Below are 18,308 nucleotides of genomic sequence, written 5' to 3'. Positions count from 1 at the left end.
CCCATTCCCCTATGTTCTCATCCTCCATCCCTCACCCTCCATTAACCCCCTCACCCCAGTTTGCTTATGTAGGTTTCATCTATTTCTCCTTCACTGGCCTATCTATGTGCCCCTCTTAGGGTCCTCCTTGTTACTTAGCTTCACTGGGGCTGTGGGCTGTAGTTGGTAATCCTTTGCTTTACATCTAGTATCCACTTATGAGTGAGTACATACCATGCTTGTCCTTCTGAGTCTGGGTTATCTCACTCAGGATGACATTTTCTAGTTCCATCCATTTGCCTGCAAATTTCATATCATTGTTTTTTTATGGCTGCATAGTACTCCATTGTGTAAATGTACCACATTTTCTTTATTCATTCTTTGGTTGAGGGGCATCTAGTTGTTTCCAGGTTCTGGCTATTACAAATAATGCTTCTATAAACATAGTTGAGTATGTGTCTTTGTGGTAAGATTGTGCATTCCTTGGGTATATACTCAAGAGTGGTATAGCTGGATCTTGAAGTAAATTGATTCCCAATTTTCTGAGAAACCACCATACTGATTTCCAAAGTGGCTATACAAGTTTGCACTCCCACCAACAGTGGAGGAGTGTTCCCCTTGCTCCACATCCTATCCAACATAAGCTGTCATCAGTGTTTTTGATCATAGCCATTCTGACAGGTATAAGATGGTATCTTAGAGTTCTTTTGATTTTCATTTCCCTGATGACTAAAGATGTTGAGCAATTCCTTAAATGTCTTTCAGCCACTTGATAATTCTTCTCTTGATAATTCTCTGTTTAGTTCTGTAGATGTAGAATGTTCTGTAAATATCTATTAAGTCCATTTGAGTCATAATGTCTGTAAGTTCCCTTATTTTTCTGTTAAGTTTCTGTCTGGCAGACCTGTCCATTGGTGAGAGTGGGGTGTTGAAGTCTCCCACTACTAGTGTATGGGGTTTGATGTGTGATTTAAGCTTTAGTAATGTTTCTTTTACAAATGTGGGTGCCCTTGTATTTGGGGCATAAATGTTCAGAATTGAGACTTCATCTTGTCGGGTTTTTCCCTGTGATAAATATGTAATGTCCTTCCTGATTTCTTTAGATTGATTTTGGTTTGAAGTCTATTTTGTTAGATATTAGGATAGCTACACCACCTTGCTTCTTAAGTCCATTTGATTGGAAAATCTTTTCCCAGCCTTTTTCTCTGAGGTAGTGTCTGTCTTTGAAGTTGAGGTATGTTTCCTGTATGCAGCAGAAGGATGGATCCTGTTTTCATATCTATCTGTTAGCCTATGTCTTTCTGTAGGCGAACTGAGACCATTGATATTAGTGAATATTAATGACTATTGTTAATTCCTGGTTTTTTGTTTTGTTTTGTTTTTTTTTTTTTTTGGTGGTAGTGTTGTTCCCTTCTTTAGTATTTGTTGCTATGGAATATTCTATTGCCTGTGTTTTTGTGGGTGTATCTAACTTCTTTAGGTTGGATTTTTCCTTCTAGTGCTTTCTGTAGGGCTGGATTTGTGGAAAGATATTGTTTAAATCTGGTTTTATCATGGAATATTTTGTTTACTCTGTCTATGGTGATTGAGAGTTTTGCTGGGTATAATAGTCTCGGTTGGCATTCATGGTCTCTTAGTATCTGTATAACGTCTATCCAGGACCTTCTTGCTTTTACAGTTTCCATTGAGAAGTCAAGTGTTATTCTGATGGGTCTGTCTTTATATGTTACTTGGCATTTTTCCTTTGCAGCTTTTAATATTTTTTCTTTATTCTATATGTTTAGTGGTTTGATTATTATGTGGCAAGGGGACTTTTTTTTTTTATCCAGTCTATTTGGTGTTCTGTAAGCTTCTTGTATCTTCATAGGCATTTTCTTCTTTAGGTTGGGAAAGTTTTCTTCTATGATTTTGTTGAATATATTTTTTGTGCCTTTGAGTTGGTATTCTTCTCCTTCTTCTATCCCTATTATTCTTAGGTTTGGTCTTTTCATGGTGTCCCAAATTTCCTGGACCCACAAGCCCCACCTCACCCAAACCCCACCCACCCTCTAAGACTGCAACTACTCCCTGAGACAGAGCCCGCTAGTGTCGGTTAGACTAAGAGTTGAGTCTTTGTCCTCATAGCTGAACACCTCAGCCTCTAGGCTTTGGTCCCAGGGGCACAACCCTGTGCCCCCACACCACCACCTATTGCAGTCCTAGTTTCAGGCGGGTAAGCAGGTCTCCTGCAGACAGGTCGGACTACCACCTCCCCCACCAGACTCTGTAAGCCACAAGCCCCACCCCTCCCAAACCCACCTACCCTCCGATAATGCAGCTGCTCCCTGAGACAGAACCCATAAGCACTGCTTAAACTAAGAGCTGCCCCCTGAGACAGAGTCCATCAGCACCGATTAGACCAAGGGTATCGATCAGACACAGACACCACTTGCACCGAGTGGAGAAAGAGATGGGTAGACGCCAGTGCAAAAATACCATCAACAACATAAAGACCAATATGGCACCATCAGAACCTAGTGGTTCTACATCAGCAAGACCTGAACATCCCAAAATAAACAGAAGAAATCAACCCTAAAAATGACTTTAAGAAGATGATAGAGGTCTTTAAAGAGGAAATGAAAAAATCCCTTAAAGAAATGAAAAATTCCCTTAAAGAAATCAAGAAAAAGACCAACAAAAAATTGGAAGAAATTGGTAAATCCCATGAGGAAAGCCAAGATAAAACAATTAAACAGGTGAAGGAAACAGTTCAAGATTTGAAAAATGAAATCAAGACAATAAAGAAGATAAACTGAGGGAATGCTGGAAATAGAAAATCTGAGTAAATGAACAGGAACTACAGATGCAAGCATAACCAATAGAATGCAAGAGATGGAAGAGAGAATCTCTGGCACTGAAGATACGATAGGGGAAATAGAATCATCAGTCAAAGAATATTTAGTTCTTTTTCTCTTATTTTTCAAATAATTTCATTTTAATAATTAATTGTAATTATAACATACAAAATATAATATAATATGTAATAATATAATGTGTGATGAGATGTGTTAATAATTAGTAATAATTGTTTTAATAATTTATTTTAAATAATTTATTTCTTTCTTTTGTCCATATGCACTTGAATTGTTTCTGAATTTTCACTGTAGAAATACCTAATATTACATTGTAAAAAAAGATTTTTAAAGATTTATTTACTTATTTTATATGTGCAAGTGTTTTACCTGAATGGATGTATGTACACCACATGCATGCTTGGTGTCTGCAGGCATCAGAAGAGGGAAGGCATTGGATGGATCTTCTGGAGCTGGAGTTGCAGATGGTTATAAACAACCATGTGGGTGCTAGGAATTGAACACAGGTCCTCTGAAAAAGCAACAAGCAGTCTTAACAGCTGAGCCATCTCTTCAGCTCCAAGACTTCATCTTCTACTAATCTATATCAATATGATGATTTGGGCCTGTCAAAATGATCATTTGGTAAAAGTACTTGCCATCAGCCAGGGGATCTAATTTCAATTTCCAGGACCTACATGATGGAAGGAGAGAACCCTTATTCTCTGACCTCCACACAAATACCTTGGCACACATATACCCTACCCCAAACATACACAAGCAAATACCCAAATATAATTTTAAAAAATGAATACAGAGGTTTCTGTGGGAAAGTGCTCTCCTGAATATTTGTTGCTGAATGGCAAGGTTGGATTCTTGGATTCCCCTCACCCCACTCCCACCATCTGTCAGCTGAGGCTTAGGGCTGGAGAGATGGCTCAGCAGTTAAGAACACTTGTTGTTTTGCAGAGGACCTGAGTTCAATTCCCAGCACCCACAGCAGGTGGCTCACAATTGCCTTTAACTCCAGCTATAGGGGCCTCCAACAATACAGAGCCTCTGATCTCTTTAGGCACCTGCACTCATGTGCACATACCTACCTGTGTGTGGACACAAGCACACACACATAATTAAGGTGATGATGATGATGATGATGATGATGATGATGATAATAATAATAATAATAATAAAAATAAAAAAGAAACTAAAATTTTTTTTCTGTGTAGCTCTGGCTATCCTGGAACTCATTCTGTAGACCAAGCTGACCTCAAAATCAGAGATCCACCTGCCTCTGCCTCCTGAGTGCTGGGATTAAAGGCGTGCACCACTGCCCAGATGGAAACTAAAGCTTTTATAAAATGTGACCAAAGTACCTTTCTAGGATTAAAAAAGAAACAAATAGGAAAATAAAAAGGATTGTATTATGCAAATTTTCCATAGAGATGTAAAAGAAATGCCTACCTAGGAAGTGGGGCAGCATGAACAGAGCAAAGAATAGTTAAATAGGCTGAGGATGTGGCCCAGTGGGCAAAATGCTTGCCCAGTGTCTTCACTAGGGCTTCTGTTGCTGTGAGTAGACACTATGACCACAGCAACTCTTTTTTTTTAATTAAAAAATTTTTATTCATTTTACATACCAAACACAGATCCCCTTCTCATTCCTCCTCCTGCTCCCTCCAGCCCCCCTGCCTTACTCCCGAACCCCTCCTCCAAAAAGGGTGAGACCTCCCATGGAGTCAGTAAAGCCTGGTACATTCAGTTGAGGAAGGACCAAGCCCCTCCCCACAGTATCAAGGCTAAGCAAGGCATCCCACCAAAGGTGAAGGGCTCTAAAAAGCCAGCTCATGTACCAGGGAGATGTCCTGATCCCATTGCCAGGGGCTCCTCAAACAGACCCAGCTACACAACTGTCTCCTATATGCAGAGGGCCTAGTCCAGTCCCATGCAGGTTCCACAATTGTCAGTCTAAAGTTCATGAGTTCCTACGAGCTTGGTTCAGTTGTCTCTGTAGATTTCGCCATCATGATCTTGACCCCTCCCTTGCTCATACAATCCCTCTTCCTTCTCTTCGACTAGACTTCCAGAGCTTGGCCTGGTGCTTGGCTGTGGATCTCTGCATCGGCTTCCATCAGTTACTGGATGAAGGCTCTATGATGACAGTTAGGGTATTCACCAATCTGACTACCAGGGTAGGCCAGTTCAGCCACCCTCTCCACTATTGCTAGTAGTCTAATATGGGGTCATCCTTGTGGATTCCTGGGAACCTCCCTAGCACCTGGGTTCTCCCTAACCCCATAATGTCTCCCTCTATCAAGATATCTCTTTCATTGCTCTCCCACTTTGTCCCTCCCCCAGCTCAACCATCCCATTCCCTCAAGTTCTCATCCCTATCCCCTCCCCTCTATTGCCCCCCCATCCCCAGTTTACTAATGGAGATCTCATGTGTTTCCCCTTCCCAAGACGATCCATGCATCCCTCTTAGGGTCCTCTTTGTTTCCTAGTTTCTCTGGATCTGTGGGTTGTAGTCTGATTATCCTTTGCTTTACATCTAGTATCCACTAATGAGTTAGTACATACCTTGTTTGTCTTTCTGAGTCTGGGTTACCTCACTCAGGATGATATTTTCTAGTTCCATCCATTCACAGCAACTCTTATAAAAGAAAACATTTAATTTACAGTTCAGAAGTTTAGTCATTATCGCCATGGTGGGAAGCAAGGCATCATGAAGGCAGACATGGTGTTGGAGAAGAAGCTGAGAGTTCTTAACATCTTGACTCACAGGCAACAGGAAGTGGTCTGAGAAACTGGGTGCGGCTTGAGCATATATGAGACCTCAAAGCTCAACCCCATAGTGACATACTTCCTCCAACAAGGCCATGCATCCTAATAGTGCCACTCCCTTTAGGGGTCATTTTCTTTCAAACCAACTCACCCAGCATGCACAGAACCCTGGTTGGATTCCAGTACTGCATAGATAGGTGTGATGGTGCAGTAATGTATTTCCTCTAATCACAGCACTTGGGAAGTGGAGGCAGGAAAATCAAAAGAGGTTTGAGGCTCTTTCTTAGCTACAAAGAGAGTTTGAGGCCAGCCTGGGCTAAATGAGGCCCTTTCTAAAAATAAAAGGACAACTAGGGTAAGTTTAGCTTGATGGGGAAATCAGCTTATTAAAGGTTGTATGTACTAAGGGCAGCTGCCATGCACCAGTTACCTGCCTCCCACCTCACCTTCACCTTCTGTACTCCTATTTTATTTAATTTATTTTATTTTATTTTATTTTTAAGACAAGGTCTCACTACGGAGCCCTGGCTAGCCTGGAACTTAATATGTAGACCAAGATCTCCTTGCCTCTGAGTGCTGAGATTAAGGGTGGGCACCGCTATAACCAGCAGATACTTGTTTTTTTATTTACTTATTTGATACCTCCTACACTGTGTGTGTGTGTGTGTGTGTGTGTGTGTGTGTGTGTGTGTGTGTACGGTATGTGTTGTATGTATGTGTTAGTGCAGGTATGTGCACACATTCATGTGTGTGTAGAGGCCAGAGGTAGACTTTCCAATGTCTTCTCACCTTTCTGTTTTGAGCTTCTCATTCGGCTAATGGGTCTAGCCAATGAGCTTCGGGGATCTGTTTGTCTCAGCCCCTCTCCCCACCTAATGCTGGGGTTACAAGAAGCTGGAACCCAAGAATTTTATACAAAACCCTCAGTTCTTAAATATGGAGGACTCAGTGAACTAAATAATTCTTATCAGTGAAAACCCATCTATCGCAGCCTCTATTTTGGGTCTGTAACAGTCTAGCAAACAGCATGTCCTTTGCAAAACCTCATTAGAGCCCTCAAGGGCTACTCCGGGAAGAGTCTGTCCCAGTCCTCAGCCTATTACATAGTCAAGGTCTACCGCACAGAAACCCCTCCTTGCACTTTCTCGCTTTGTAAGCCACCTTGAACTACACAGAACTGTAACCTAGCACATGAGAGACTGAGGTAAAGATGGTCAGGACTTCAGGGTGGTCCTCAAGCTATATAAGGAGTTTAAGGCAATACATAAGATTTTGTCTCAAAAAGCCAACACAACAACAACAACAAAGATAGGAAAGAAAGATACACATCAAGCATATACCAAGATACATACTGAGAAAAAAAAATATTCCTTGGCAGAAAGTTTGTAGATTCCAGGCTAGCCTGGCTATCATATGTGCCATGACAACATCCAGCTAGTATTTGTCTAGCTTAAAGCCTTGTGGCTCCAAATGGTAGAATATCTTTTTTTTTTTAATTTTCAAGGTGGGGGATGTTGCTCGGTTTGTAGAGTGCTTGCCCAGTATGCAAAAATGCCTTAGGTCTAGTGCCCCAGCACCACATAAACTGGTTTTATGGCACTGTTATTCCAGCCTTCAGGAGCAGAGACCGGAGCAGTATCAAGAGTTCAAGACCATGCTGGGCATGGTGTCCCAGAATGCCTTTGTATCCCCCAACTTGCATCAACCTATTTCCACCCTTAGGGTTTCTACTCCTATGAAAAAAACAAACCCCGACCAAAAGCAACTGGGGGGAGGAAAGGGTTTATTTCAGCTTACGACTCTCAGGTCACAGTCCATCACCGAGGGAAGTCAAGGCAGGGATTGAAGAGAGGAACCGAGGCAGGGACTGAAGTGGAAGCTGTGGAGAAGCACTCACCATTGCTTGTGACCATGCTTGCTCCTTCGGTTTTTATACCACCCAGGACCATCAGCCCGGGGTAGCACTGCCCTCAGCGGGCCGGCCCATCCACATCTATCCCTAAGCAAGAAAATGCACTATAGTCTTGCCTACAGATGAATCTTATGGAGGCATTTTCTCAATGGAGAAATCACTTTCCCCAGAGGACTCTAGCTTGCATCAGTTGATATTAAATTAACCAACACACACCTCATACCAACATCTGAGACTTATTTTTAAAATTCACTGTATCTATATATTTGACTTCAAAAGATTACATGTCATTGAGATCATACAAAATTACCCCTCATGTATCTGGCTCCCTTCACTATTTCAGGTCACCATGTTGTGGCAAATGGTAGGATTTTCCTCACGTTTAAGTCTGAATAATATCCTGTTGTATGTGTATAATATAAATATATTATTATTTTGGTTTTTGGAGACAGGGTTTTTCTGTGTAGCCTTGGCTGTCCTAGAACTCTCTCTGTAGATCAGGCTGGTCTTGAGAGATCCATCTGCTTCTGCCTCCTGAGCGCTGGTATTAAAGGTGTGTGCCACCACTGCCCAGCTTTCTTTCTTCCTTTCTTTCTCTCTCTCTCTCTCTCTCTCTCTCTCTTTCTCTGTTGTGGACATTTAGATTGATTCTATATTTTAGGTATTATAAGTAGTATGTCAATAAACATATCAGTGCAGATATCTATTCAACATATTGCTTTTTCTGTTATATGTCTAGTATTGGCATGGCTGAATCACATGTTAGCTTTTTTTTAATTAAAGCATCTTATTTTTATTAATTTAAATTATGTGTATATGTGCACATCTGAGTGTGAGTTTGAACATGAAAGTGTAATGCACATGGAGGCCAGAAGAGGGTATCAGACACCCTCCTGCAGATGGAGTTACAGGCAAGTGGGAACCGTTTGATGTGGGTGCTAGGAATTGAACTCCAGTCCTCTGTAAGGGCAGCAAGCACTCTTTAACTATTAGGCCATCTCTCCAGACCCCATGTGGTAGCTCTGTTTTTAATTTTTTGAGGAAACTTCATACTGCTTTCCATAATGGCTGTACAAGTTCACATGGTGTCCAGCAGACACAAGGATTCCCTTTCTTTACTATCTCACCAACACTCATCACTTGTCTTTTATAATGACTGTTCTAGGGGCTGGAGAGATGGCTAAGAGCACTGGCTGCTCTTCTAGAGGAGCGGGATTCAGTTCCCAGCACCCACAGAGATCTGACACCCTCTTCTGGCCTCAGGTAGCACTATGCTGCACATGGTACATAGACACACATGCAGGCAAAACACCCCTACATATGAACCTAAAGAAATACCCATCCTAGCAAGTGTGGGGTAGTTTTGGTATGCATTTCCCTAGTAATTAGTGATGTGGAACACCCTTTCATTAGCTGTTACATGTACATTATATTGGTAGGCTGTTTGAATGCACTGGGAAGCTGGTTCTGGAAGCAAAGTTACACCCCCATCCCCAACTCCACCTCCATTTCAGGCATAACCATGTTTGACTCAAAGAGTCTTCCAAGATCTAGTGTGGCTGCATTCCTGCTGAGCTACTCCTAGCCTGGGCTCCAGAGAGCAGCACCTAGCCCTAATCCTTCCTTTGTTTAACCGACACCTTTTGTTTCTCTTATTGCCCTATATGAATCTTGTCTGAGAGTCTCCCAAGGATCCAAGGTCTATGCAAAACTTGGTTCAGGAAACCCAGAAAACCACTGTGGTACCTGCGAAATCGAGGAATTTGCACTTGGAATTTTATCTCTGGGAGCTCCTTTCAGGTTTGCTTTGAGCATGTGAAAATTAACTGGCTAAACTGTAAATAGAGAGAAAATAAAGATGCCCTGGGCGAAGGGAAAGTGCTTCAGTCCTTCGAGGCTGGATCCCTCTGCAGCCATGAAGGGCTAGATTCATTCTTAAGATGCCTCTGAATCTTCTTTCCACAGATCCACATGAACCCACACACTCGTGCTGTGACACACAGTGACAATCTAGGGATGGACTGGCCCCTTAACTCTGATAGGGCAGGAGCAAAGCATCAAAAGAGCCCAAGAGTGAAAATACTGTACCTGTCAGTGCACGGTGGCACACATCTTTAATCACAGAACTCTGGCGGCAAAGGCAGGAGGATCTCTGCGCGTACCAGGCCAGCCTAGTCTACACTGTGAGGCCCTGTCTCAAAACCAACCAACCAACCAAATAAAGTGCCCTTGAGAATGACTGGCAGGTGACCCATTTCCAACAGAGGTTCCCTAGTGTTCACACCATGGTATAAAGGTGCCTGTAGCAGGAGAGAAGCCAGGTCAGCCATGGGGTGAAAACTTCATGGGGGAACTCCAGTCAACTGCCTCAGCCTCCCCAGGTCAGTTTCTACTGGATATCTGTAAGCTCCTAATTTGATGATTTTTGTTCTTTGACTTAGAAGCCTCCCTCAAGGAGGCATTCTATTCTGCCAGGACTCTGTCTGTTGGTGGCTGTCTTAAAGGGGCTTCCCCAGTTAGTTTTTGCTGGATACTTGAATACCCGATTTGGTTATGTTTTGTGTTCTCTCTCTCCCTCTTAATAAAGTCACCCGTCCAAAACCAAAATTGTGGCTATCACAGATCATCCTCTGAACTGTACAAAACAGCTATTGATATTTGTATATCATCATCAGAAAAAAGTCTCAACCTTTTTAATTAAATTATCAGTTAATTTTCTGGTAGTTGTGACAAGATCCTGCACTTGAGGAAGCCTCATGGTTTCGGGAGATACAGTTCATCTTGGTGGTGGGAAGGCATGGCAGTGGGAGCGTGAGGCAGCTGGTCATGTGGCATCCATAGTCAGGAAGCAGAGAGAGATGGATGCTGGTGCTCAGCTCACTTTCTCCTTATTATGCAGTCTGGGATGCCAGTGCAGTAGATGGCGCTGCCCACATTCAGGTGGGGCCCACTCTTCAGTGAAACATCTCTGAGAAGATCGTCACAGAGAGATCTCAGGCATGTCTCCTTAATTTCAGTCCCATTAATCACATCCCACTTGTTCAGGGTGCTATTTGTTGCTCATGGTTTTGTTGTTATAGTAAAAACTCATTATCAAGGCCAGTTTCAACGTACAGTTCTTACTATGTTGGCTTACAGGAGTATTAGCCTCAAGCCTACATGAGATCCTGTCTCAGAGAAAAGTCACTACTCTTGCCACCAATTTTAAGGAGAGTGTTTGGTACATAGGAAATGCCCAATACACACTTGTTGCCAGAGCAAGAAACACTGATGTCGACATGAATAGTGTGAACCAAGTTGTTGCAAAAGGAAACAGTACTGAATGATGAACAGAGCCTTGCAAAGAGTTCTTCTGTATTAACAAAAATGTCAGGAGGAAGTTTTGAGGTCAAAGGAAATGTAATTCATGTCATTGCATGGGCTGTCTGTAGTTAAAAATCAGTATTCTATGTGTTGCTGATAGTTTCTGTGTTAATAACTATGTCTGACATTACGCCTAAAAGGAAATGAAAATTTGCCCTTTTTAAAAAAAATTCTTATTTTTTAAAAAGTGTGCATATGTGTGTGTGTGCACACACTCTCACATGTATGTGTATATGTCCACAAAGGCTTGAAGAGAGAAAACATCAGACCCCCTACAGCTAGAGCTTATGGGTTGCCTGGCATGAGTGCTGGGAACCAAACACAGGTCCTCTGGACAAGCACCACATGATCTCAACCACCAAGCCATCTCTAGACCCTCATCCCCTTCTTGATCACTGAATACTAGCCGTTCTTGGATGGTTTAGTCATTTGCGATTAAAAAGGTAAAATGCAGTTTTAAAGAACTGCATAATCGGCCCTGAGAGCAAAGTAACAAGCATTGGCCTTGACATCAGAAAATTGAGAATAGAAACTGGCAGCTGGCCAGTTGTATGCCTGGAAGCAAGGCTCAACCTCTACACTTCCCCCATCTACAACATGGAGCTATTACAGGGACATTAAATGTGGGGAGGGGGATACTATGGGGTGATGAACAAGTTTTAGATGAATGTGTATAGATGAAAATGCTCTGAGTAATAAATGCAAAGCTATCCCTAGCCAGCTGTGGCAGCACACAGCTGTAACCTCTGTACTTGGGAGGTGGAAACAAGAGTGTCAGGAACTCAAGGCCAGCCTAAGCTACATGAAGTCCTGAACAAACCAACAAAAACCAACAAAAAACCCCATGTTATTCCTAAGCATCATGAGTGTCTAAGACCAGGGAAGGCCTTGCACATTTAACATCTCTGAATAACTTTCTCTCAACAATCTTCACTAATTTAAAACTCTTTGGAGACAATCTCACTATTTACCTTAAAATAGTCTTGAATTAAAGATCCTCCCACTTCACTCCCGAGTACGGGATTATAGATATGCATTACCAGACCCATTTAAATTAAATTTTATATTGTAATTATACTTTTATTTTTATTAATTTATTATGTACACGTGCATGTATGTGTGTGGCCACGTGTGCCATGACTTACAGGTGGAGGTCAGAGGATAACTTGTGGGAGTCGGTTTGTTTTCTTTCACAACATGGGACCCGGTGATCGAACTCAGGTTATTAGGCTTGGCGGCAAGCCCCTTTGCCTGCTGAGCCATCTTGCCAGTCCTTCTTCCATATTTTTGTCATCAAGATTGAATTTGGGGCCTGTGAGCGCTAGGCAAGTGTTTGCACTTAAGCGACGGCCACAGCCTTGCCTCACTTTAAAAGACATGCCTCTTCTCTGGTCAGCTGCTGCTTCTACAACAGGAGGATTTGGGACCAAGGACTTCCACTGTCGAGCTATAATTCTCAGCACTGAAGGGGGCGGGGTATACCTCACACATCTTAAAACTCTCTATTTTAAAGTGTAGGATTCAGTGACTTCAGCACATTCACGAAGATGTGCAGTCTTCAACATGAATTCCAAAAAGTATAAATCACTCTGCCCCCCTCAAAAAACAAACAAAACAAAAAATTCTCATCAACAGCCTCTCCCTATGTTCTCTTGCCCCACTACCAGCCACTAACATGCTTCCAGGTTTTCTGGATTTGCCAGAAGTGTATATGTGTGTTGGTCAGGGTCTCGGCAGGTAGCTCGGGCCTCAGGCTATCTTTGAACTGGCTATTTGGCTGAGTGGTCTCTGAAGCCATCGCTCCAGCCTGCTTTCTCCATCTCGTATCATGTTTTTGAGATTCTCACGCTGCACTGTACATCGGGACTGAAGAACCAAAGCACCCCCATTTCAAGCAAGCCCCTCACCCCAGCTTGGAACAGGCCTGAGTTTCTAAATTCTCAGAGCTGCTGACATCGGTTCCAGGACAAAGTCAGGATGTTTGAAGAGCCATCTGGTAGCAACTGATTAACCATAGAATGCCCCGATTCTGGAGATGGTCAAAAGTACAAAGTCAGGATGTTTGAGGGACTATCTGGTAGCAACTGATTAACACAGGTGCCCCAATGCCCGAGACAGTCTATAAAGTTTGACAAACAACCAGTCAAAACTAAAAAGTAAGATAACACAAAAATTCTGGAAGGCCCCTAAAACTTGAGCCAATTAGAATTGTACCCATATTAGCACCCCTAACTGATGTAACCTTGTGGGTTTTGCCTTTAAAAACTGAGCAGAGGGGCAGGCACCTCCTCCAGCCTCTACTGTGTTGGATGGCTTGATGAGGTCCCTGCCCCGGGGATTGAACTGCTCCAATAAACATTGCTTTTGCATTTCGGTGAGCTCGTGTCTCTGGTGGTCTCTTTGGGGGATCTCGCGCTCAGGGCACAACAGGGACCTTATTCCCTTGTGTTGATCCTAGGCCACCGTGTATATGCCCCAAATTTGACTTACCCATTCGTTATATTTGGGTTGCTTCACTCTTAAACCTCAAGACAGAAGAGTAACATTGTGAACGGCTTTTCATACGCAACCCATCGTCTTTCTTTCACGTTAGTTTCTCATTTCAGGTTGAGGCAGGACACCTAAGGGGTGTTCCCTTACAACACTAGAATCCGTTAGTTTCTGCTCAGAAGACCCGGGCGCACATGCGCACATTCGTAGAGCCGGAGGGTGGGGTGGGAGTGTCCCGCCCCGCCCCCGCCCGCCCCGTCCCCGCCCGCGCCCCGCCCCGCCCCCGCCCCGCCCACTAACTCGCGGACTCTTCCGACGCTCTCCGGGTCGGAGAAATGCAACCAATCCACGAGTGTGTCTGGAAAGCGGCGCTCCGCAGTGGTTGATGAAGTCTGATGACGGACCCGCCCTCCAATCGGCAGGCGAAGGGCTGGGCTCGAGTCAGCTGGTGAAACCACATGACCGGAGCCTGGCGCCGGAAGCTACCTATCTGGTAGACAGCTCCCCGGGCACCTACGGCTGCGATGGTAAGTGAGGACGCATGCGCGGGCGTGCACGCCTAGGGTTCCGCGTCCCCGCTCCCCAAGCTTCGGTTGCCCCCTTATGGCCTGCCTTCCGCTGTCACCTCCAGTCCACCCTGGGACCGAGAGGGAACGGAGATGGGAGGGAGGCGACAGGGAGGGCTGGAGAAGGCTCTGCCACCCGGTGTTCTGCGGCTGGGGAATAGTCTAGATGGCACAAGGGGCGGGGCACAAGGGGACTGGAGTGAGAAGGGCCTCGAGGAGGGGCTATGGGGCTAGGAAGGCCTCCTGGGTCTCCTACTTGACAAGTGGAAGAGCTTGGGGGTCCACTGGTGACCGCGGATGGAGACTCAGTCCTACAAGCCATTTAGAGGGTCTGGAGGAAGATGGGTCTGCAAGGCTGTCACGCTCCTCACCCCTTGCCTTTTTTACCCACTAGACTTCCGCACTGACCCAGGGACTGGAGCGAATCCCAGACCAGCTTGGCTACCTGGTGCTGAGCGAAGGTGCAGTGCTAGCGGTGCGTTGTGGAAACGCAAGGCGTGCGCGCACGGGGCGGGGACGGTGCGCGCACGGGGCCGGGACGGGATGTGTGTGTTGCGGGGAAGGTGTCCTTTGGGGATACACGGTCCAGAAATCGCTTCAAATCTTGCCCAGTTTCTCCCAGTTGTCTATTTTTTTCCCTCTGTCTGGCTCCCTGCTTGCCATATAGTAAGCTTTCAGTAATTAAATGTCTGGAATCCAGGTCTCCTATTTCATGGTATTATAAGAGGTTTGTTACCAAAGGGCTGGGGATGTAGCTCAGTTCGGAGAGTTAATTTGCTTAGCACGCACAAAGCCTTGGGTTCAGTCCCCAGTATTGTATAAAACCAAACATGGTGGGACATAATCCCAGCCCTTGAAAGGCAGAGACAGGCAGATCAGAAGTTCAGGGTCATCCTTGGCTACCTAGTAAGTTCACTCCCAGTCTGGACTTCATGTAACCTTGCCTAAAAAAAAAAGACCAACTTTTCTAAAGTCGTACAATTAGTTTGATGACAACTGGTCACTTGTAGTATGTTTTTATTTGGTGTATCTTTAAAACCCACATGGGGGCACATTTGGGTGCCACAGCTAGTGAATGTCAGAGGCACCTTCAGGAGTGAGTTCTTGTTCCACCACGTGGGTCCTGAGGACTGAACTCAGGTCATCAGGCACTGAGGTGAGCATTTTTATGTTCTGAACCATTTCACCTGCCCCTAGAACTTTTTTTTTTTTTTTTTTTTTTTTTTTTTTTTTTTTTTTTTTTTTTTTTTTTTTTAATGGCAAGATTTCTTTAGAGGCAGAAGTTGAGCTGAGCTGCAAGGTCAGAAGGTTGTGAATGAGAAAAAGAACACTCAGGGCTGGGAGCTGGACATACTAGCCTGAGCCTGTCAGTGCCTGTCTGGGTTAGGTGTGGGTTTGTGTTGAAACGGTTTGAACAGGAAGGATGATGTGGTAAGAATCTTGACAGTGGAGGACTTCCTGTGGCTAGCTTTGACATCTTTGAGGGTTATTTAAAGCAAAAACCTAAGTCACTGAAAAGGTTTAACAGGTCTCTTCCAGGACTGTCATCTAGGTAGGAAACTAGACGGGTCGCAATAAGGAACACGGACAGAAGACATTGTATCTGTTTTTAGTGTGTGTCTGCACATGTGTGCACAGGTATGTGTGCCCATGCATGTGCTGAGGCCAATGCAGGATACGAGAGTCCTGCTTTATCACTCTCTGCCTTATTTCTTGAGGCAGGGTCTCTCACTGAGCCTGAAGCTAGGCTTGCAGCCCTGAGCAAGCCCCAGCGATTAACCTGTCTGTACCCCCACAGTGCTGGGGTTACAATTGTGGCCATGCCTGGCTGGGGATTTGAACTCAGGTCCTCCTGCTTGTACAGCAAGTGCTCTTATTCACTAAGCCATCTCCACAGCCCAGAGAATACATATTAGAGGTGTTAATATATGTTGGTAATAATTAGATAAAAGTACTTCTGGGTGTATAGTACCTTTCTGAAGTACTCATTCAGCAGGACTTTGAACTGGGAAAACCAGAAAATATTATGGTGCCTGAAGAAATAAGAAATTGAGAAAGGAAGCTGACCAAGGAGGTAGCTAAGGGGAATTTTGATGGCCTGACTGTAGATACTGAGTTTGAGGTGGACTGATAGCAGTTATATAGAACATTTATTAAGTAGGTACATAATGCTCTCTCATTGTTTTCTTATGAAATTTTCACAAGCCCATAAAGTAGGTCCTGCTAACCCCAATATACAGATGAAGAAACTGAGAGCAAAAGGAACTAAGCCTAGTAATGGGCTCACTTAGAAGCAGTGGGAAGAAGTTGAGACAGCCTGTACTATTGTTCAGAGGAAGCCTGGACAGTAGTCCTATCATTTACCCAAGGAGTAGCCAGAGGGAAGGTTTCCAAGACCAAGTGGGTGTTTCTGCTTCATAGCCTACAGACAGGACAAGTGGGAAGGCTGGGAATAGGTAGAGACTTTAAAGACTGACAGTTGACTCGGCAGTGGAACATCTGCCAGGAATCCTAGGTGAGGGGCTGGGGGCCATGACTCAGTGGTAGAGCACCTGCCTAGAATCCCCCAGTGAAGGGCTGGGAAGTGGCTAAGTGGTAGAGCACCTGTCTAGAATCTCCCAGTGAGAGGCTGGGAGTGTGGCTCAGTGGTAGAGCACCTGCCTAGAATCCCCAGTGAAGGGCTGGGGTATGGCTCAGTGGTAGAGCTCCTGTCTAGAATCCCCCAGTGAGGGGCTGGGACATGGCTCAGTAGTAGAGCACCTGCCTAGAATCCCCAGTGAAGGGCTGGGGTGTGGCTCAGTGGTAGAGCACCTGCCTAGCATCCCCCAGTGAGGGGCTGGGACATGGCTCAGTAGTAGAGCACCTGCCTAGAATCCCCCAATGAAGGACTGGGAGTGTGGCTAAGTGGTAAAGCACCTGTCTAGAATCCCCTAGTGAGAGGCTGGGGGTGTGGGTCAGTGGTAAGCACCTGCCTAGAATCCTACAGTGAGGGGCTGGGGTGTGGCTCAGTGGTAGAGCACTTGCCTAGAGGGGTAGGTCATTTGATGAACATACCTAAGGTTTTGATCCCCATTATGGGTATCAGCAGTTACAAGTAAAGGCTGGTATTTCAGGGTGAGAAACAGGATGGCACAAGGGAAGGCACCACCATCATAAAGAAGCTTCAGGTAGAATTTATCTAATGCTGGGCAACTTGGGACAATGGGAGACCATTACAAGTATGGGAGCCAGAGGTCCTGTGCCTTGAAATTTGTTCCTAACGCTGGTCCCTCACTTTTTGCCCCTTCCCTCCTCCATGCACATGCAGTCATCTGGAGACCTTGAGAACGATGAGCAGGCAGCCAGCACCATCTCAGAGCTGGTCAGCACAGCCTGTGGCTTCAGGCTGCACCATGGCACGAACATCCCTTTCAAGCGCCTGTCTGGTGAGCTCCTGCTTTTGGTGGGGGCGGGGTTTGCTTCTAGAGGCCTCTCGGCTTAGGGGAGGACTATCTGGCTCCATCCCACTGACTCCCAATTCCTCCTGGGGTCCCTGGTTCAACCACTGCCCTCAGTTTGAGATCCTCTAGTATGAGAACCGAGTAATAAGGGTAGGAAGGGTTTTCCCAGCCACCTCCCTTTGTCCCATCCCAGCCAGTTTTGCTGTGACCCCCATGGAGGCCACTGTCCCCACTGACTTTGCTCCCTTCCCTTCCAGTGGTCTTTGGTGAACACACACTGCTGGTGACTGTGTCCGGACAGAGGGTGTTTGTGGTAAAGAGGCAGAACCGAGGTCGGGAACCTATTGATGTCTGAGCTGCAGAAGGTGCTGGCTGGAGAAGTGGACTGCCGCTGGGGCCTGTGACGGGGGACACCGTCCTCTACCTTTCTCGCTGCTGGAACTGGGCCTATGCTCGCCACCTCCTCACCCCCACCCAAGACACAGAGGCTTAGCGATTTCTGCGCTAAGGGAAACCATGGCAAGAGCATCCCCTCCTTTCTTCCCTTCTGCGTAATAAACAGCAGTCCAACCCTTCCAGGGCTCAGGAGGTGTACATAGAATGGTTTGTTCGGGTGGGGCTGAGGCCACACCTTTGTGCCCGTCTTTGTCCTTCTAGGAAGATAGCCATACCTCAGTCCATCCATGGGACAAGACCACCACCAGGCAGCCAGAACTGAGAACTGGAGACAGGTGCGGTGATGCACATCTGTAATCCCAGCACTTGAGAGGCAAGTCAGGAGCATCAAGTTTTAGACAGCCTGGGCTGCTGCATAGTGGTTTCAGGGCCAGTCTAGGGTGTTTCAAAAAACCAACATAAGTAAAACTAGGAATTGGAGAATCATGGATAGGAAGGCAGCTGTTTGTATACTGAAGGCGACCTCCCGTGTGGTCAACACAGACAACAC

The 18,308-nt window shown here is 45.2% G+C and overlaps 1 protein-coding gene and 1 long non-coding RNA gene across 3 annotated transcripts; one reads left to right on the top strand and one right to left on the bottom strand.

Moving 5' to 3' along the window:
- Positions 1-4,494: 4,494 nt before the first annotated feature.
- Positions 4,495-13,550, bottom strand: LOC128120626 (uncharacterized). Its single transcript, XR_008221913.1, has 3 exons — positions 13,357-13,550; positions 5,388-5,460; positions 4,495-4,958 (listed from the first exon to the last, which is right to left on the bottom strand). It is a non-coding gene; the product is annotated as an uncharacterized LOC128120626 (long non-coding RNA).
- A 255-nt stretch (positions 13,551-13,805) lies between these two features.
- On the top strand, positions 13,806-17,947 carry Lamtor4 (late endosomal/lysosomal adaptor, MAPK and MTOR activator 4). 2 transcript variants are annotated; one of them, XM_052754116.1, is made up of 4 exons: positions 13,806-13,883; positions 14,317-14,397; positions 17,230-17,347; positions 17,620-17,947. In XM_052754116.1, the coding sequence occupies exons 1-4, from the start codon at positions 13,881-13,883 to the stop codon at positions 17,715-17,717; spliced, it is 300 nt and encodes a 99-aa protein (XP_052610076.1). In that variant the 5' UTR covers positions 13,806-13,880; the 3' UTR covers positions 17,718-17,947. The 2 variants fall into 2 exon arrangements, with proteins under 2 accessions (XP_052610076.1, XP_052610077.1); XM_052754117.1 differs by lacking the exons at positions 13,806-13,883; positions 14,317-14,397 and adding an exon at positions 14,488-15,078.
- Positions 17,948-18,308: the final 361 nt, after the last annotated feature.

This window comes from Peromyscus californicus, unplaced genomic scaffold (assembly GCF_007827085.1).
Source record: "Peromyscus californicus insignis strain IS unplaced genomic scaffold, ASM782708v3 Scaffold_2__1_contigs__length_46816999, whole genome shotgun sequence".
Lineage (NCBI taxonomy): Eukaryota > Metazoa > Chordata > Mammalia > Rodentia > Cricetidae > Peromyscus > Peromyscus californicus.
This window is presented reverse-complemented; position numbering and strand designations above follow the sequence as displayed.